At 37.2% G+C, this 21,606-nt stretch overlaps 1 protein-coding gene across 49 annotated transcripts in view; it reads right to left on the bottom strand.

Moving 5' to 3' along the window:
- Positions 1-21,606, bottom strand: part of Dscam1 (Down syndrome cell adhesion molecule 1) — a 274,746-nt gene that overhangs the window by 72,455 nt on the left and 180,685 nt on the right. For 41 of the 49 annotated variants that reach the window (XM_067771930.1, XM_067771929.1, XM_067771923.1 and 38 more), the window contains 3 exons: positions 13,005-13,849; positions 12,760-12,921; positions 4,161-4,460 (listed from right to left, as the gene is read on the bottom strand). In XM_067771930.1, the coding sequence (XP_067628031.1) occupies positions 4,161-4,460; positions 12,760-12,921; positions 13,005-13,849 (1,307 nt within the window). Of the gene's footprint in view, positions 1-4,160; positions 4,461-8,358; positions 8,650-11,610; positions 11,899-12,759; positions 12,922-13,004; positions 13,850-21,606 lie in introns of all 49 variants that reach the window. The other 8 variants (XM_067771933.1, XM_067771948.1, XM_067771931.1 and 5 more) reach the window with 3 other exon arrangements.

The raw sequence follows: 21,606 nt of genomic DNA, 5'->3' as shown, positions 1-21,606 counted from the left end.
AAAGCCAAGTTATATCCATAGGCAAATCACCAACATAAATAAGGCAATTTACAGAAACTGATTCTTCGAAATTCACCGCATGATCGCCAAAGTCGAAATGAGCAATTTTCGGGGGAACTAAAAGTAAGTGAATTGGATGAGGAAAATGTACATACTTAAGAAATTTAAGGAGAGTATTTCAAAAAAACTAAACAAGAAATTATAAATTTGTCACTTAAGTTTGATATTTTTTTAGTTTTAAAAATCTACCATTAACCACCAATTCAGCGGTATAATTAACCGATATGGCCTGGTTAGCAGCTACACATGTATAATTTCCAGCGTGATGACCACGCACATAATCGATTGAAAGCGCGCTTATCTTTTTGCCCAATTTCACCATTGACACATCGTACACATTGTTATTTATTTGACGACCATTGAACAACCAAGCGAAACTAACGGGAAAATCGCCAGAAGTTACCAAACATTGGACGCTAGCGGATTCACCAAAATTCGATGGCTCCTCACCAAAATCGAAATGCGCGATTTTCGGTGGTACTTAAGAAACATGGAAATAGGAAAAGGTTATGTAAAGAGGAAAGGTTCAACAAATGTATAAATAAGCCATGTACTAAATACATAAAAGTAAAACAAATAATTGTATTCAGTGCATTTCGCACCGTCTACACGCAATTCAGCGGTATGATTAACTCGTCCAGCGCGATTTTCAGCAATGCAGCTGTAATTTCCGGTATGTTTCGCTGACACAGATTCAATTGTTAATTCACTAATACGTTTGCCACGCTTAGTAGTAATAATTTCCAGATAATCTTCGAAAGGTTTACCATTTAATGTCCAAGTAATATTTACGGGCAAATCGCCACCGGCTATGGTGCACTGTATGTTCACGAATTCACCAAAACTCATAGATTCTTCATTAAATGAAAAGGAATTGATTTTTGGCGGCGCTGGATAAGAAAGATAAGTTAAACTAAAGCGGCGCAAGAAACATTTAAGACATTCAGTTTGGGAGTAACGAATGCGGTTATAATATCAATTCATCTAGTTGCAATTCTTTTCAGCACTTTATAATCTTAACTATTGCAACTTGAGACTAGTTCCTGACTAATTTATTGTACAAAACTTGTATTCAGCTCAATTCAGCATATATATTTTTGTGATTTTTCCTACTTCAGCAATCATTTTTGGTAAGTATGCAATTTTTTAGTCTTTTAACCCTCACAAGCTCAATTCAGCACACGCATTAAATAATAACAATAGCAACAAAGTTGTGTTATGGGGAGAGGGTTGAATAATAAATTACGAATTATAAGTATTAAATGAAAAAAACTGTAATTGAGCGTATTTCGCACCATTAACACGCAATTCAGCGATATGATTAACACGCCCAGCACGATTTTCAGCAATACAGCTATAATTTCCGGTATGTTTCGCCGATACAGACTCAATTGTCAATTCACTTATGCGTTTTCCACGCTTCGTTGTTATAATTTCTAAATAGTCGTCAAAGGGTTTGCCGTTTAATGCCCAAGAAATATTCACGGGTAAATCGCCACCAGCTATGGTGCACTGTATGTTCACGAATTCGCCAAAACTCATAGATTCTTCACTAAAAGCGAATGGGCTGATTTTTGGTGCAGCTGTGCAAAAAAATGAAAAAATGAACAAGTAAAATAACTTTAGGTAAGTGTAACACAATTTGTAAAGTAAATGTATTCAGCACTTTTTAAATACACTGGTTTTCACTTGAACTCAATTCAGCACACTTTTTTATTGCAGTTTTTAATTGTAGCAAATAGTAAGCGCAACTTAAGGTTTCAATTACGCCTTTACTTTGTTAGCCTTGTCAGCCTTTTAGGCACCAGATGGGCTCAATTCAGCACACACACACAATAGCAAAAAAACATAAGTTCAGCAATACGTGTTTTGGAAGGATCAAGCAAGATATAAAAAAAGTATTAAAACTACAGTTTCTACCAAGCCCTTCTAACATAAATTCTCTATTTTTTTTAAGCAAAACAAACCATTCACAATCAATTCAGCTGAATGTTCAGCACTGCCTGCTGAATTGCTTGCAATTCAAGTATAATTTCCTGCATGTTTTGCTTCAATTGCATCAATCATTAAATTGTGTATACGTTTGCCCCGTTTTTCCGTCAAAATCTCCAATTCAGGTAGTAAAGGATGACGATTTAAAGTCCACATTACCGAAACAGGCAAATCGCCGCCCGAAATTGTGCAATGTACCGAAACAGGCTCTCCGAAGTTCATCGGTTCATCGCCAAAAGTGAAAGGTGTGATTTTAGGTGGTACTTTTTTCAAAAAGGTGCATAAAAAAGGGAGAAAAAAATAAAACAAGTTGAAAAATTACTAAAACTCCAGAGTACTCAAACAAACCATTAACAATTAAATTCGCTGTATGCGCGGTAATTCCCGCTTTATTTCGAGCGTGACATGAGTAAGCGCCAGCATGATGTGCGGACACTGATTCTATAGACAAAACATTTATTCTTTTGCCGATACGCGAAAAAGATATGTCATGATACGAATCGATAGTTGCATTATTCAGCAGCCATGTTACATTGATAGGTAGATCGCCTCCCAATATGGTGCATTGTATTGAAGCAGGCTCACCGTAGTTAAGAGGTTCCTCACCAAAGTCGAAAGGCGCGATTTTTGGAGCGACTTATTACAATTTAAGATACATTTTTTATTAGCTCCACATAATAAGATAGAAAATTTCTCTTCTGTCAAAAAACAAGCTGAATACATTAAAATGTAATTCAGCGCATGTTTTCTTTTTTTAATTACGCAGCGGAGGGGGACTTCAATGGCATCAGAGACAAAACAAAAAAGGAAGAACTTAAAAGAAAAACGCAAAACATTTAAATTCTCAACTCCTGCATATCAAACAAACCATTCACAATTAAACGCGCTGCATGTTCCGTAACGCCAGCTTTATTACGCGCTCGACATGAATAGCTTCCAGTATGATGCGCTGCAACCGCTTCGATGGTTAACACATTAACACGTTTACCAATACGCGACAGTGAAATGTCATGAAAACTATCAATTGGCGCATTATTCAGCAGCCATGTCACATTTATGGGCAAATCACGCCGAGTATGGTGCATTGAATGGAAGCTGGTTCGCCATAGCTCAGTGGTTCCTCGCCAAAGTCAAAGGGTGCAATTTTAGGAGCAACTTTTTTCGAAAAAAAAAATATTTAACAGATTTTTAACAAATTTATTTATTTTTTAAATATAAGTAGTCACTCAATTTTGCAAGCCTAATGATATCTAAGGAAATGATTAATGAGTAAAATATTTCAACTACCAGACGCGCGCTGAATACCTTTTGGAAGCTATTCAGCGCGTCTTGAAAATTCAAATAAGTCCTGTTGTTGTACTAACGTATAATTGAAGATACAAAATTTTGTGTATGAAATATTAAGTGTGCGACTTATAACACTAGAATATGGATTTGGGAGTTGGATTTAAATAAAAAAAATTTATTTTCTACTATGTAAAGACAGTATAATTAATATTTCTCTTCGAACCGTTCACAATCAGAGGCGCTGTATACTCAGCTCTTCCCGCCCAATTTTCTGCGACACACGTATAATTTCCAGCATGATCTGCATTTACGCTCTCTATAGCCAGTACATGAGTATGTCTTGTAAATTTTGTTGTTGCTATATTTAAATGCTCAGGTAAATGAAAATCATTCAGCAGCCATTTAACATTCATTGGCCAATCACCGCCAGCTATGGTACATTGTATAGACGCAGGTTCACCGAAATTCAAAGGTTCCTCGCCAAATTGGAAAGGTGTTATACGCGGTGGTACTGAGTACATTTTTATGAGATGCCAAAAAAGTGTTGCATAATGTATTTTGAATGATATGTTTGAAGAAAATGTTAGAATAGTTAAAAAGTATTGAAAACTTGAGTTTTTAGTTAAAAATAATATTACAAATTCAGCATGTGAAAATAGGCGCTTAACAAATTCATTTGCTAGTAATAATGTTTTTAGTAGCGAAAAAATACCGTAACCAATCCCAAAGTTGTTAGACACAAACAGATAAATTTCGCAGCATGTTAATGAGATACTAAAAGAATATTCGTAGAATCATATAAATTCAAAATTTTCCTGTACCATTCACAGTAAGATTTGTGCTGTAGGTCGTTGAACCAGCGGCATTACTGGCCATACAAGTATAGATTCCCGTATGAGCGGGTGTAGCACGGGGTATCGATAAAACACTCGATTTAATACTAATGCGATTTGTACGCATTATCGGCTGGAGCTGATCATAGCGCGCATCACCAGCAGCGCGTTCAAAACTCCAATTAATTTTTATTGGACGATCACCTTTCTGTATTTGACAAAGCAAATCGATAGAGTCGCCTGTGTTGATTATGTCGTCGTAGCTGAATGGTGTAATTTGTGGTAAGACTAAATTAAAAAAATTTAATTTGATTAAATACAAGGAATAGGGAGTTTGGTATAGATACTTGGAAATATATGAAATAACGCAGCTTAATTTAAAAAAAAACAATTCAGCACCGTTCAAACGCAATTCAGCGCCATTCAGCTTAATGTCAACATATGAGGGAAGGACACAAGGAGCTTATTCTATGTTTTCGCCGTCATTTTATCCTTTACTAACATGGAAGTTTCCTATTCAGCTGAATTATTAAATACAGAGACTATTTTACAATGACTGTCCACAAAACAATATAAGATACTTATATGCAGCCTTTATTAGTTTTAGCCAAAATAAAATGACAACATAATAGAGCTAAATTGGCCATTTTGCTTGAATATGAATCGATAAAGCGGGTTTAGCATTTTTTCTACATCACACAGTTTCCTGCTCACTTGCAATTAAAGCAATTCAGCTCCTGTTCTAACTCATAACAGCGCTTAAAATATGTTTTCATAGACATCTTTTTAAGTTCTAAATTTGTGCTTTGGGTGAACATAAAAATTACAACAACTGAAAGTATGAAAAAAGTTACACAAAGATTTTTAAAAAATATGTTTTGTAAATGTTTTCTACTTATACCATTAACTAGCAATTCAGCTGTGTACACACTCTGACCAGCTTTATTGCTAGCTACGCATGTGTAATTGCCCGAATTTGCCGCCTTTACCGTTTCCACTGTCAATAAACTAATACGCTCACCAATCTTACTCGCCAACACGCCCATATGCGAAAACAATGGCAAATCATTGTGGGTCCAACGAATTTTTAACGGTAAATCACCCTTTGCCACATGGCAGGTGAGCTGTACGCTGTCTCCTTCATTGGCTTCAGCATCGAAATTGAAAGGATGTATAGCGGGAAGTACTACACAGATACAGAGGTACATAAAATCAGAGAGGTAGAGGATTTCAGAAAGCCGGTAAGCGATAGTGAAAGTAGCGAAAGAATAATAAAGATTTTATATACAAATAAATATTTATAAATTGTAAGGGCGAGTTAGTAATTGGACACAAATTTTACAGCAAATCTTTTTAATAACCATTAACTTGCAATTCCGCCTGATATGACGTCCCTCCCGCATGATTCGCTGCAATACAAGCGTAAACGCCACGATGTTCAGCGGATATATAATCGATATTTAAAGTACTCGATTTCGTAGAAAGACGACCGATGGCGATATCATGATCCCCCGTTTTTAGACGCTGTTTATTTAGCGTCCATGTTATATTTATTGGTAGATCACCTTTGGTGACTGAACATTGTACACCCAGAGAATCACCAGAATTTGTAGCCTCATCACCAAATGAGAAAGGCATTATTTGTGGTGGCACTGTGTGTGTGTGTCAATAAAGGAGTGAAACTGTGAGTGAATACTTAAAAGGATTTGGGAATAATGTTAAAAAACAAAATGCTATTAACATAAAAAATAGTTTTAACGGACTAAACATATAGAGCTACAATTCAGCGCGCGCCCCAACCATTCACAATAAGTTCGGCTACTTGTTCAGCACTGCCCGCTGCATTTGTTGCAATGCATTTGTATGTGCCACGATGATGTCCATTGATGGCATCGATGCTAAGTGAACTTAATTTCGGTGACATTTTTATAATACGTACGCCGGCATGTTCGTTAGTAATTGGTTGTCCATTCAATGTCCAATGCAGTTGCAGTGGTGTATCACCTTTGAAGACCATGCATTGCACCGCAGTGCTATCGCCGTAATTTGATGGTTCATCACCAAAGCTAAATGGCATAATTTGCGGTGCAACTGCAGAAACAAAAATTATGTAAAAAAAGTTGAATTGAAAGAGGGAAATAATTTTCAGCGCCTTTTAAAATTGATCACAATTTAAATCCATTTTTTATATTTTTAGTTCAGAATTTAACGCTAGTGTGAGCACTTCAGCGCCAATTTATATAAAAATAACACTAAAAAAAACAGCAAAACAGTACCATCCTTAAACAGCTCCTTACATTTTTCACACTCAGCACACTTCTTAAGCCATACCGCAACACTCTTTCAAAACCGTTTAAGCAAATGTGTGCAAAAAACTGCAACTCAAAACCTTAGCACCACTACATATCTGCGTAAAGTGTATTCAGCGTGTTACAACAATACTACAATAAGTGACTGCATATGATTTACGATTTTAAACAAACCATTGACTTGTAACTCAGCGACATATTCGCTTGTGCCTGCCTTATTTGTAGCAATACATTTATAAATACCGCGATGCATAGCCGCCAGTGAGTCGATATTCAGCGAACTTGTACGTTTATTCAGCCATACTACACTAAAACCATTTTCACCATTTATAATGGGCGCTGAATTTAGTAACCAGCGTATTTTAAGCGGCAAATCGCCTTTGGGTACTACACAATTCGTACTAGCAATTTCACCCATATCAGCGGCATCCTCACCAAAGGAAAACGGCAAAACTTGTGGTGGCACTTGATTTTGAGTAAACAAAAAAAGCTGGTTTAAAACTAAACAAATCGATTACAAATAAAAAAAACTAATTCAGCTATGTAATTAAATATCGAAAAATTATTTCTTAATACAAGTTTGCTTGCACAAACCATTCACATGCAATTCAGCGCTATATTCAGCAAGGCCCGCTTTATTTGATGCAATACATTTATATACGCCGCGATGACGCGCTTCCAACGAATCGATATTTAATGAACTAGTGCGCGGATTCATGCGCGATAAGGTGAATCCATGTTCGCCTGTTATAATCGGCGCTAAATTTAAGGTCCACCTTATTTCCATGGGCACGTCACCCTTTGGTATCATACAAAATACACCAGCGATCTCACCAGTATTGGCTGGCTCTTCACCAAAATCGAAGGGTTGTATTTGTGGTGGCACTTGAGAATGAATCAAGGATTTAAAAAAATATGAGTTTATAAAAATTAAATAAAAATACAAATCAACACAAATATTGTACACTCTTCAACTACTTAAAAATAGTTTCGCTGCTACAAACCATTCACTTCTAAAACCTCAACGTGTTCAGCATAGCCGGCTGAATTGTTCGCTATACATTTGTAGGTGCCACGATGCATTGCCTCAAGTGAGTCTACATTCAGCGAACTTGTGCGTTTATTCATTTTAAATATATTGAAACCATTTTCGCCATTGACAATAAGCGCTGAATTTAACGTCCAGTAGATGTCGAGCGGTAAATCACCTTTGGGCACGACACAAGTGACGCTTGCAACCTCACCGCGATTAAGCGGCTCCTCACCAAAGCTGAATGGACTAATCTGTGGTGCGACTATGTAAAAATGTATGGTTAAGGTGGATTCAGCTGAGCTTAAGTGAATTCAGCTAAGCTAAATTGTGGATTTGTTGCATTTTTTACACATATTTATATAAGTTATTTAATTCTTAGCTTATTAAGCTATTCAGCGCTTGTAAAATGTAAATAAAAAAGTATCACACTATATGTATATCATAGATGAAAATTACGAGACGTAGCTCGGATAAAAGTAATTTTTTTGTAGTAAACATAAGCAAACAGCAACTGATTTTTCCTAACTAAAATTTAAACGATTCTTTTTAACCACATCAAATTCATACCAATTTACGTAATTGGCTTCTGTTTTATGTTTCGCGAGGTACTGAAGATCACAAAAACTATACTACACCAACACCAAATGTAACACTTATCGCCGCCAATCTAGCAGATGCCACTGGACGTTTTGAAACTGAAAAACTCAGTTTTATGAACACTAGCAAATTCTTCAACCAACAAGGAGAGCCATAACAGATGTACTACATGATATTTACAGATATTTTATTGTTAGTAACCATCTAACTACCTATCTATGACTACTCATTCGCCTACACAACGCACCGTTAACCTGCAATTCAGCGGCATATTCAGCAAGTCCAGCCAAATTAACCGCAATACAACGATAAGTACCACGGTGTTTGGCCTCCAACGATTCAACGCTCAAGTAACTAGTACGTGGATTTAAGTGCATTATTTTTAAACCTTCACTGCCCGAAACAATCGATTCATTATTGAGAGTCCAAAAAATATCGAGTGGTAAATCACCCTTTAAAATCATACACGTTGCGCTAATCATATCACCCATATTGACTACTTCATCGGGAAAGCTAAAAGGTAAAATGTGTGGTGGAACTGCGCGGAAAATAGTTTACTTTTAATTTTTTGTTAAAGGAATTTTAGGTAATAAACTTAAAAGTCAACAAATTAAAAAAAAAACTCACGAAAAAGTTCTAAGCACTTATTCAGCGCGCTACGCTGACTAACCCTTAACATGTAATTCAGCTGAATACTCCGCAGATCCAGCTTTATTAGTCGCTATACACTTATAAATGCCGCCATGTTTCGCTTCAAGCAAATTAATACTCAAAGAACTTGTACGCAGATTGGTGCGCATTAGCGTAAAACCCTCCTCACCATTTATTATAGGCGCTGAGTTTAGTGTCCAGCGTATATTTAACGGTAAATCACCTTTTGTAACCATACACTGTACACCAGCCATTTCGCCAAAGTTCATAGACTCATCGCCGAAACTGAACTGCATTATTTGTGGAGGAACTGATTGAGATTGAAGGAGACAACATGAGATGAAATAAAAGTTTTAGAGGAACAGTTGGTGAAAAACAAAAAAAAAAAAAAAACATAAATCAAAATATTTTCAAAATGGAATTCTAGCAAAAAATTCAATATTTTGTGTACCGTTAACTTTCAACTCTGATGCATAAAACGTTGAACCCGCCTTATTTTCTGCAATGCATTTAAAAAGTCCACGATGATACTCCTCTACGGCGGCGATATTCAGCACGCTTGTTTTTGGTGATAACTTCAAAATAGTTATACCCTCTTCACCGTTAATAATGGGTCTTGAATTGAGCGTCCATTTAATAGTAATGGGTATATCACCCTTTTGTATCATACACTGCACACCGGCGTTCTCACCGTTATTTATGGGTTCGTCGCCAAATGAGAATGGCATAATGGAAGGAGGAACTGGTAAGGGGAAACAATGTGAAGTGCAACATAAACAATACTTGAAAGGAACAACCAAAATCTCCAAAACAAATTACGAAACAAACAAACCCTACGAAGTACCGTTAACTTTTAATTCTGCAACATAGAAATCAGCGCCCGCCTTATTTTCAGCGATACATTTGAAGAAGCCACGATGATGCTGCTCTACGGCGACAATATTTAAAACACTACTTTTCGCCGATAGCTTAAGTATTGCTAAACCTTCCTCACCATTGACAATAGGTCGTGAATTGAGTGTCCACTTAATGTTAATGGGTACATCACCCTTCTGAATCATGCACTGTACGCCAGCGCTCTCACCAGTATTCACTGGCTCCTCGGCAAATGAGAAAGGTACTATAGAGGGTGGAACTGGAGAGGGGAGAAAATACATTTGTTAAAATAAAAAGTGAAAAAATGTGTGCAATTTCATTAAAAAATTTAAAGCACAAAAGAAAAAAAATCTAGCCCCAAACTACCATTAACAAGTAACCATGACGCATGTTCCACACTTCCAGCTTCATTGCTGGCCACACAGCTATAATTGCCAGCATGACGCGATCTCACTGACTCTATATTTAACATGCTAATACGTTGACCACTGCGCGTTATCACTACACCGTCGTTGGAGCCGAAGAGACGAAAACCATTGAAACGCCAAAAGATGTCCAAGGGCAGATCACCTTTGGTGACGGCACAATTGACTGTGGCCATATCCTGCGCATTAACAGGTTCGCCGAAATCGAAGGGTAAAATCTGTGGTAGGACTATGAAGCGGTAGAGGTTAAGAAAAGAAAAATGCAACGAAAATTTTAAAAATATTCTAGCAAGAATAAAGCAAATACTCTAGACCACATTTTTTTAATATGTATTTGCTCTTAACCATTCACAGTCAGCAGCGCTGAATGCGTCGTTACGCCACCATAATTTGTTGCTATACAACTGTAATTGCCCGCATGACGCGCGCGCACCGATTCAATGCTAAGTACACTAATACGTTGACTATTGCGTGTTACAACTAAACCGTCGTTGGTAAAAACGCGTCCACCATTGCGCGTCCAATATATATCTAGCGGTAGGTCACCCTTTTTTACGCTGCAGTAAGCAGAAACCATATCCATTTCATTGATACTTTCATCACCGAAATCGAAGGGTAATATTTGTGGTAGAACTTGGTGAAGGAAAAGGTAATCAGCAAAAAAACAGAATATAATCATAAGTAACAGTAAAATATGGAACAAAATAAACCCGATAATTTAAATATTTTAATATTTATCCTAACCATTCACAGCGAGTAGCGCTGATTGCTTTGTTACACCGCCATTATTAGTCGCTACACAGCTATAAACGCCCGAATGCCGCGCACGCACCGATTCAATGCTGAGCACGCTTATACGTTGGCTTGTGCGTGTCACAACAACGCCATCATTGGTAAAGACGCGCCCACCATTACGCGTCCAATAAATATCGAGCGGCAGGTCGCCTTTATTCACAGTACAATAGGCTGAGACCATATCCATTTCATTTATATTTTGCGCGCCGAAATCAAAAGGTAGGATTTGTGGTAGGACTGCGTTGAGGGCAAAATTAAGAAAAAATTTCAAAACTTTTTTTAAAAAAAATGAAGTTGATAAAACATTTGGAAGAAATATTTATTCATTGTTTTAACCATTAACTGCCAGCATAGCAGATTGTCGTGATGCCCCTGCGTTATTAGTTGCAACGCAGCTGTAATTTCCTGCATGCCGCGCGCGCACCGACTCTATACTTAAAACACTCAAGCGTTGACTGTTGCGCGTAACAATAATACCATCATTCGTGTAGACACGTCCGCTATTTTTTGTCCAATATATATCAACAGGCAGATCGCCCTTATTTACGGTACATGAAGCGGATACCATATCCTGTTCGTTGATGCGTTCCTCACCAAAATCAAAAGGTACTATTTGTGGTAGAACTGCAAGAGTGACGGTGAACGGTGGTATGAAAGTGTGACAGTGGAAGGGAATTCAACTGAGTACGAATAAATAAATTATAAAATAAAACAGAGAATAAAGCGTTACAAATTCTAGAGCTCTATCTAACCATTGACGGCCAAAACAGCCCAATGTGTTGTAACGCCGCCATTATTTGTTGCCACGCAACTATAATTGCCAGCATGACGCGCGCGCACTGATTCAATACTTAAGACGCTCATGCGTTGACTAGTTTTTGTAACGACGACACCATCATTCGTATAAACGCGTCCGCCATTCTTTGTCCAAGTAACATCTATTGGTAGATCGCCTTTATTCACAGTACACGAAGCGGAAACCATATCCAGTTCGTTAACGCTCGCCTCACCAAAATCGAAAGGCACAATTTGTGGCAGCACTTAAATTATGAAGAGTTTGAAACAAAAAAGAAAGTGCACAGTTATACTTTCAAAACAGTACGAAACGAGTTTTTCTACTCTGCACTTACGTCGATTAGGGTTTAGAGGGGGCTTACAATAACAAAAAAACGTGCAAAGAACCCAAAGCTTCAAATCTAAACGCTACAAACAAAAATCACTTAATTTCTCTGCTCATCTAATATTGCGCACCATTAACACGCAGCTCGGCAGTGTGATAGACAACGCCTGCCGCATTACGAGCCACACAAGTGTAGTTCGCACGATGACGCGCATGTACTGACTCTATGCTTAACATACTAATCCTTTGCGTGGTTTTCGTTATAAGAATACCATCGTTGGTCATTAGTTTTCCGGAACCGCCAAGTTTAGGATCCGGCGCTGTAGTCCAATATAAATCGATTGGCGTATCGCCTTTATTGACAGTGCATGTAGCCGAGACCATATCATTCATATTGATCGCATCTTCGCCAAAATCGAAAGGCACTATTTGTGGTGGCACTAGTGAAACCATAAAAAAAAGTAACTATGTATTTTAAGATTGCAGCACAAATATGTCAGACCCACGTTGCTACTCGCGCATTGCAGTAGTTAACCTACATGTATAAGTAATCAACTTCTTTTCCGTAGAAATTGACCGTAACAAAAAAAATTACCGGTTGAATCTTAAGTCGAAGCATTTCTAGCGGACATATGACATCAATTCTATAAGTTTCATGTACAACGGACGGACATTTTATCATACTTCGACATTAAAATTCTTTGCCGGTTTATATTTTGTAAATTGAATCGTTTCTGCAGCTTCACAGAAGAACGATCAATAAAGTGTATATGAAACTTACCCATAACTTGTACTTCAAGTGAACCGCGCGCCGAATAACCTTCTGCATTCTTTGCTACGCAAGTGTAAGTTGCCTGATCGGAGTTTCGTTCCACGTTCTCGATAATCAAAGTGCCATTAGGGAAGACCTTTTGTTTGCGATTTATGGGTAATGCGCGATTATCTGCAATGGATTATGATTTATGAGGATAAAACAAAGCTACATACTTTCGCACGCTTTACATGAATGCTTCTTCAAATACTTACCACGTTCCCAAACGATCGAATCAATCGGATAGCCCGCTACAGGGCAGGTTACTATCAATGTCTCACCCGCCACAATAGCTTTTTTTTCCATTTGACGTATGTAGGGTAAACCATAAACATTCAATTTCGCCGAATGTTCCGCCACGCCTACTTTACTTTTCGCTATACACTTGTACAGACCGCCGTCGTTCGCATGCACTGAAGTTATATTTAAATAGGAAACAACATCACCATTCACTGTCACATATTGCCCAACTTGATAACGATCAATATTTGCTATTTTTTTGCCATCGAGTTCCCATGAGATTTCTGGTGTAGGATTGCCGCCAGCTACACACTTTAGGAATACGCTTGGTCCAGGTTCCATTGTTTCTTCTTGGAATGCCTGTCTTATGACGGGTGGATCAAAACGTCCACCAAGTTTCAATTCAGCGCTGGCTTCCGCCGATTCCTGATCATTGCGCACAAAGCACTGATACATGCCCTTATCTTCTTTCTTCACCGATTCGATGCGTAAAACTTGATCACTATGACCTATCGCTTTGCCATCCTTCAACCAGCTGATTGTTTTAATGGGATTACCGCTAAATTGGCAAGTGAAAACTGCAGGCCGTCCGAAGTCAACAGTTTGTGTTGGAGGATCAATTTTCGCAGATAATGGTGCGGTAACGGTGAGCACAGTTTCGACACTTTCACCGCCAACGGAATTATTGACAACACACAAATACTTGCCGGAATCCTCGACGACAGCATCTTTAATGATGAGTGTGCCGGAGACTTGTTTCACGCGCTCATTCAAAATAACAGCTTGCTTACGTGTAGTGCCCTCAATGAATTTGTACCATCTATAAATGAAATACGAGAGAGAGAGAGAGCGATTAAGATTGCTATTGATTTGCTATGAGTGAAAACAAAGTTGGTTAAAGTAATGAATTAATGAAATGCTTGACAGCGTTGCTTGCGTTGGTGATTGAAAAGAAAATGAAAAGCACATTTCAAGCACGTCGAATGCGATGAATGTGAAGAAAACGACGAAGCTAGGTGCACAACTTTCAAAGCAACAACAAATAATGCGAAATACTGGGCGTTTAAGATACTTACCTTAGCGTTTATTTTAGCACTCACTCACGTTATACTACATGCCAGGGATGAACAAGATTGCATTTCATTTATTCATTACTAACCAACGTTGTTTTTGAATATGTTGACATTGAGGACCCTCAACAAATCTCTTGCGACCTAACCAAATGAAATGAATGTAAGAAGACTGAGTTCGGAGAGTTTGAGCCTCCATGACTCATGAAATTTTAGCTTTTCAAAAAACAGGGAATCGCGAAAAATTGCGCTAGCCTTAGGGCTTGAAGTTGGTTTCTTACTTTGAAACTCCAAATGTGATCATATAGGAAAGTAGAGCTCCTAAATAGACGCCTTATGTTGAATATTTGGTTCTAAGGAATTGCATTTGTGTTCTTCACCCAACAACATTTGTATTCAACACCCTACAAATATTGTAGTAAGATATAACGGATGAAAAATAGTTGAAGGGGCAATAATTTCTTGGGAGTGTACCCTTGAGAAGAAATTGAAGATACGTCACGCAAAGAGACACTCTCGCACTACAAGTTTAATGACTACCTCCGAACCGATGCTCATCGGATGCAGAGCGGGACAGTTGGTAGCCACACTTGTACCAACAGCGCTGAAGGCCGAGCTGTATGTATTTATTAATTAAATCAACTCTTTACTCTGCGACTCTTTAAGAACCACCTATGACTGAACCAATTAAGAACGCGTATTCAAAAGATCTGTAAAACGGATAATTGCCGTTTCGTAGGAATCTAGTTCGGAACTAGTGCGATTTGTTGCAGGGCACTTATAACAGAAGTGACTGAAGCGGAGACAATGATTCTATATACTTATCTAACTGCCGAAACCTTCGTGAACTGCTTGTGTTCTGCTGGATTTTATAAATCTTGATGTGTATTGGAACGATAGTCAGATTACTTTTAAAAATTTCAGAAAGAATAATCGCACTAAAAATGGCATATACCAAATTTGACAGGGGATGATGGAGAATCATTGGAATATGCATCAATTATCCTGTTGGAAAATAAAGAAAACAAAATGAATACATGAACCCTTTTTATATAAATTGTTTCGGATCTAGAGGTAGTGGCCCAGTGGTCGCTTCGGTTTTTCCGCAGGTCTTCTTACTTTTTGTACATAACGCTTGTATACCTATAAACTGGAACTGGAAATCCCTGACCAGGACAATGTCCAACAAATGTGCCCAACAAAGGCACTGCAGTGATCTCAATACTTTTGGAAGCAATACGCGGCTTTACATGACCAACGGGCTCTATAAACAGTAAACAATTAAAGGCTTATTAGCAAATACGCTACAAACTGTCTGAATATTTTGAGAAGTCGACTTTTATTTTATACCTAAATAGAGGAGTTGGATAGGCTTGTGCTTGACAAAGTATAGCAAAGCTGCCGCCCAGCCGCACTGTTAGCTCTTGTAGACGATCGCCCGATATGGTGGGTGATGCGCTACCAATTGGTTCTGGGAAGAGAAAAGATACAGAGAGAGTAGAATTCAAAAGTAAAACTATCTGAATATTAAAAAGTGTGTCCCAAATAAATTAAACCGGCTGTGCAGTGTTTAACCAATGAGTTTTTCGGGAGATGTGCGAAAAAAATATATTTTCATAGAATAAAAGTTTTACATTACCGAAATATGGGTGTTGGATACGACTGCCCTTGACAGAGCATAGCCAAATTTAGACCAGTCTGCTTGATTACTTCTTGCAGTCGACCGCCGGAAATTTTCGGACCTACACTGCCAACGGGCTCTATGGAAAGAAGTTTATTTATAAGATATAATTTTTTTTTGAAAATACTTCGCTTTGCAAATGCCTGAATATTTGCAAGGCCACATTTTTCATAATAGCCTTGGCTTTTAGCAAAAGCGTATGGGTAAAACAACGATCTCTTTCGGAGAAATATTTCGAAAATTACATTGTACAGTGACCTTAATAGTGCGACCTCAAAGAGAAACTAACCGTATTATAGGCACTGGGAAAGCTTGCGCCTGACATAGTAGAGCAAAGCTTTGCCCAATGCCTTTGACAAATGTAAAGCTTTTAGATTCACCCGAAAATGTGGGAGCTTTTGCGCCAACAGGTTCTAGAATAAACGGGAAATACAAATGTTAAGCTTTCAGTAAATACTATGAAAAGCATGATGCTGGAAAGTTTGGTTGGGGTTTAACGAAAAAAAAATTAAATATCTCCAATTCCGAAAACTTTTATTTTTTATCACATAAACTACCTGATAACTGGCACCGGCCATGCTTGAGCTTGACACAATAGAGCAAAGCTTTGTCCAAAGTTGCGCGAAAAGGTAAAGCTTTTCAAATCATTTGAAAATGATGGAGCTTTTGAGCCAACTGGTTCTAAATATTTCAAAACAAAAACTTATATTGCTTTTTAATGAAAACCTTCAATTTATATACATATATCTTAGTAAGTCCTGGTACAAAAATTTTTGCAGAACTAGTTGGCAGTGTTACGCATTTCTTTTTAATACCTTATAATGGGCACGGGAAAAGCCTGCGCTTGACATAAAAGCGCAAAACTTTGACCCACTGTGCGAATGTAGGAGAAAACATTTGAATCAGTGGAAAATGTGGGAGCTTTCGTGCCGACGGGTTCTAGAATAATAAAAAGCACATAAATCAGTATTTCTATTAAATCTAAAAGCTTTTAATGAATGGGCCATGAAGAAAACAGCTTAAAATGTTGGGATGTTTAAAACAAAAAAATTGTTCTACCTAAATATTGGAACCGGATATGCTTGAGCTTGACAGAGCAACACCAAATCTTTGCCTAGAGCTTCAACGAAAGTACTACTCTTCGAGGAGGTGGGAAAAGCAGGAGCTTTCGCGCCAAGCGGTTCTTAAAAAATAAAATTTTAAATTTTATAAGATATTATGATGGAAACATACAAAAATGTAATGGTAAACTGCCTGAATGGAGCTTTGAAGTTTAAAATGGGAAAAGTCCAGTTTTTTACGGAAAGCTGTCACTAAGCTTTTCATTTATCTGTATGTGTACTTTTTCCTGAATTCATAAAGAATAAAATAGGAATAAAAGCTTTTATAATTGCAAATTTCTATGAAAATGTAGTTTTATAAATTTTAATTCACATCTTTATTTTTTATAAATTCCTATCAATATAAAAAAAAGTTTATTTTTGTACAGCATACAGTAGCGAACGTGAAAATAGCAGTGGCAATTTTTATAAAACGTCGTCAATTAAATTTTCTTTTTTATAAAACAAAATTTTCTGAATTTTGTAACTGAAACTATGCAAACCAATCTCAAATCGTTTTAGAAAAGAGAGAAAGAGAATTTCGAAAAAATTTTACGAAAATTTCGGGTTTTTCATTTATTTTGACTTTTGACAAATTTCAGAGTAGTGCTGCTGAGTAGAGCTTACGATTTCTTCTCGAACACAAGCGAACTTTTCAAGGCCCGAAAAATCGAAAACTCGACTTCTCGCGAGATTCTCGTGTCTCGAAGTCCTCGTAAATCCCGCGATCTTCTCGACATTATTACTTAATCGCTGTATGGACAGTATTTATACACTTGTTTTTTTTTTTTACTTGTGACTTTTTTGTTGATTATATTGCTTCAATAACATTTAACTCAAAACATATTTATTATACATGTCGGATCTGTCAATAAGTTCAGAGTATTGGGACATACTTTGATGAAGTGACGCGCACTGTTTCATAAAACACTTGTTGTAAGTTTACATACTAAAAATTAGTAGGCGAGAAAAACATTAATGAAAATATTTGAGTAGTAAAAAAATAAGAGGCAAAGTAAAATTATTATTGATTGGAAGTGCGTGCGCGTCAATTCCTTTAGACTTTTGATAATGCCTTCGCATCCTGCGTCATCAGAAGTTGGCAATGAGCCAGAAGAGTTAAATAGTGAAAATAGTGTATGGAAAAAATTATACGAACAACAAAATAAAGAGTTTGTTTCGCTGTTAAAAACACTTGCTTCGACTTCCAGTCCAAATAGTGATGTGCAGCTACCGGAATTTGATTCAGATGGATTTAATGTAAGTGCACGAGCCTGGATAGCCACCGCAGATATGTGCATGGCAGAGAAGCCCTTAAAGGGTGCATCTTTAATGTTGGTTCTTAGTCGTGCTTTAAAAGGACAAGCTGCAAATTGGCTAACACACATTTCGTACCCCGATATGACTTGGAATGAGTTCAGAGATATTTTCGTTTCAAGATTCGGCTTTTCGGAGACAAATACTGCTTTCCTTATCAATTTAAGCAATAAAAACCAAAAGAAGATGAGTGCCTTGCATCTTATGCAGCAACAATAATGACGTCATTATCGACCAAATCGAAAAATTTGTCCACGGAAGAGATAGTCATTTCAACAGTGGCTCTTGTGGCTCAGTTCGACCCTCGTATTCATCGATTGGTTTTCACATCAAACGTGGGAACAAGAAAGCTTTTACAGAAAGAACTAAATTCGATGTCGTTTATCAAGAGGAAAATTTCATCAATGAGCAGTGGATGTGAACGAATTGATACCCAACGTCAGAAGCATTCCCCACTTACATTTGCTGTCAAATGTTTCATCTGTGGTAAACCAGGACACAAAGCGGTGATGTGCAAATATAAATTGGATAAAGCCACACAATTAACACCCAAGAAGGAATTACCAAATAGAAGTTCTTTTAATCCAAACAAGGCATCAGTCAAGTGTTATCGTTGTCAGGGTTTGGGGCATTACGCCTCCCGATGTCCAAATGCAACCGAAAATTTTAAAAACAAAACATCGAGCGGTATTGCTAATCGTAGAGTCGATATTTGTGCTGTTAAGTCGCCATCAGGTATTTTACGAGAGTCATATGGCGAAGATGAAGAAACTGAAAGCTATGAAATAGAAATGTAAGAACACAATTTCCGAAAATTGAACACAATCGAGTTATCTATTTAGTTTATTTTTAACGAAAAATTAAATTTAACCACAGGTGTAAGTGGTGGATAATGAAATGTAACCACTGGTGTAAGTGGTGGAGAATGAAATTGTGACCACTGGTGTAAGTGGTGGATAATGAAATTGTGACCACTGGTGTAAGTGGTGGATAATGAAATTGTGACCACTGGTGTAAGTGGTGGAGAATGAAATTGTGACCACTGGTGTAAGTGGTGGATAATGAAATGTAACCACTGGTGTAAGTGGTGGAGAATGAAATTGTGACCACTGGTGTAAGTGGTGGATAATGAAATTGTGACCACTGGTGTAAGTGGTGGAGACTGAAATTGTGACCACTGGTGTAAGTGGTGGAGAATGAAATTGCGACCACTGGTGTAAGTGGTGGAGAATGAAATTGTGACCACTGGTGTAAGTGGTAAGATTGGAGATATAACACCTGGTGTAAGTGGAGGAAAATGATTACATGACTTAGCGGAGCGATATTTGTAATAAATTTAAATTTGTTTATTTATGTTGAAGGTAAATTGTAGTTATTATAAAATGAATAAGAGAAAAACTGAAGTTAAGACTTTGAGTCAGTAATGGCCGAGTGGTAGACTCTTTGAAGTATATCGCACGGGGACGTGTGACTTGTCAGTATGGCCGTGTCGGATCTGTCAATAAGTTTAGAGTATTGGGACATACTTTGATGAAGTGACGCGCACTGTTTCATAAAACACTTGTTGTAAGTTTACATACTAAAAATTAGTAGGCGAGAAAAACATTAATGAAAATATTTGAGTATTAAAAAAATATGAGGCAGAGTAAAATTATTATTGATTGGAAGTGCGTGCGCGTCAATTCCTCTTAGACTTTTGATAATGACTTCGCATCCTGCGTCATACATATAATTTTGTTCGCAATATTTTATTTTTCAACGAGACATCAAGAACACGGCTTCTCGAGAGATTCTCGAATCACGAATTACTCGTAATACTTGCGATCTTCTCGAGTTTCAATTCAGTCGCTGCATTGGCAATATTCTATACATTTTGGGGTTTTTTATTTGTGGTTTTGCGGACATTTTGGCTTGTGCTCCAGAAGAAATCTTAAGCTCTATATAAAACAGCCAATGAATCGATTAAGTTGAATGTCGAGAAACTCGCGAGCCTTACGAGTAATCGAGATCCGAGAATTACACGAGCCTTATGAGTAATTCGAGATTTGAGAATCTCGCGAGCCTTGCGAGTAATTCGAGATTCGAGAATCTCGCGAGAAGGCGAGACTCGCGAGAAATCTCTTCTCGAACATGTTCGAGAAATCGTAAGCTCTACTGCTGAGTCAACTCATAACAGAAAAACCTTTAAAAGAAAATTTAACTCGCTGTAATTGATAATAATAAAGTTTATTTATTGAAAAAGAAAAAAATTTACTCAAAACCTTATTATTAAATATTTCGGAAACTAGAACTGCTAGGAAATAACGGCTTCTACATTTGAAATTAGGTTAAAAGCACTTTGGCAATCATGCATAAAATTCCATGCAACAGAACCGCTGCGGTCACCAGTGAAATCAATACTTAATTTGAGAGACCTATAACTTAAAATTTGTGAGAGTAAAATTTCATACTCGAAAAAAATCAGAAAACCATTTATTTGAAATTCTCGTAAAATTTTCTAGAATTTTGAAATTTTTTGGAAAACGTTTTGAAAATGGTTTGGAATGTTTGGATAACGATCGACACTACTATTTTCGTGCCCACTGCTGCTTATAAGTACGTCACTTTTACCTAAACACCGGCACAGGATATGCTTGAGCTTGACATAACAGTACAATGTCTTTGCCTTTGTTCTCAATAAAGGTGCCGCTTTTTAACGCAGTTGGAAATGCTGGAGCTTTTGAACCAAGTGGTTCTATGAAAATTTAATTTTGTTAAAAAATATAACCGCTTTTAACTAAAGAAAAATTTAAGTAGTACAATAAACTGCCTGAATGAATACTTTTTGACACTTCTAAATGATTGAAGTTTATACAATCATTACCTCGTCACTGGAACCGGAAATGCTTGAGCTTGACATAAAAGTACTATGTCGCTATAATTTTTACCCATTAGTGTACTTATTTTTGAAACTGTTGGAAAAGTGGGTGCTTTAGCGCCAACGGGTTCTACACGCATAAGTAAGGAAGAATTAAAAAAAAGGTGATGAAATAGAAAAACCGCAAAATATTGAAAACTGTCTGAACTCTTTTGCAAAATTTTTTAAATTAAATTGGCATTTTTCAATTCTCGTTTCTCATTTTATTACTCTACCTAATAACAGGCACTGGAAATGCTTGAGCTTGGCAAAGTAATGCAAAGCTTTGTCCAACACCACGTGCATATGAAAATGAGCTTGAATCCGTGGAGAATGTGGGTGCCTTAGCACCAACAGGTTCTAGAGATATACATTAAAATTAAATTTTACAAAATTTTCAAATTTTATGCAATAAAACCTGCCCAAATGTTTACAGTCCTTTTTGAGTGAACGCTTTGATGAATTAATGAGCTTCTTCAAAAAAAAATTACTTAACCTGATAATCGGCACGGG

This window comes from Eurosta solidaginis, chromosome 3 (assembly GCF_040869045.1).
Source record: "Eurosta solidaginis isolate ZX-2024a chromosome 3, ASM4086904v1, whole genome shotgun sequence".
NCBI classification, from domain to species: Eukaryota; Metazoa; Arthropoda; class Insecta; order Diptera; family Tephritidae; genus Eurosta; species Eurosta solidaginis.
Note: the sequence above shows the minus strand (reverse complement) of the source record. Positions and strands in the feature narration are given on the sequence as shown.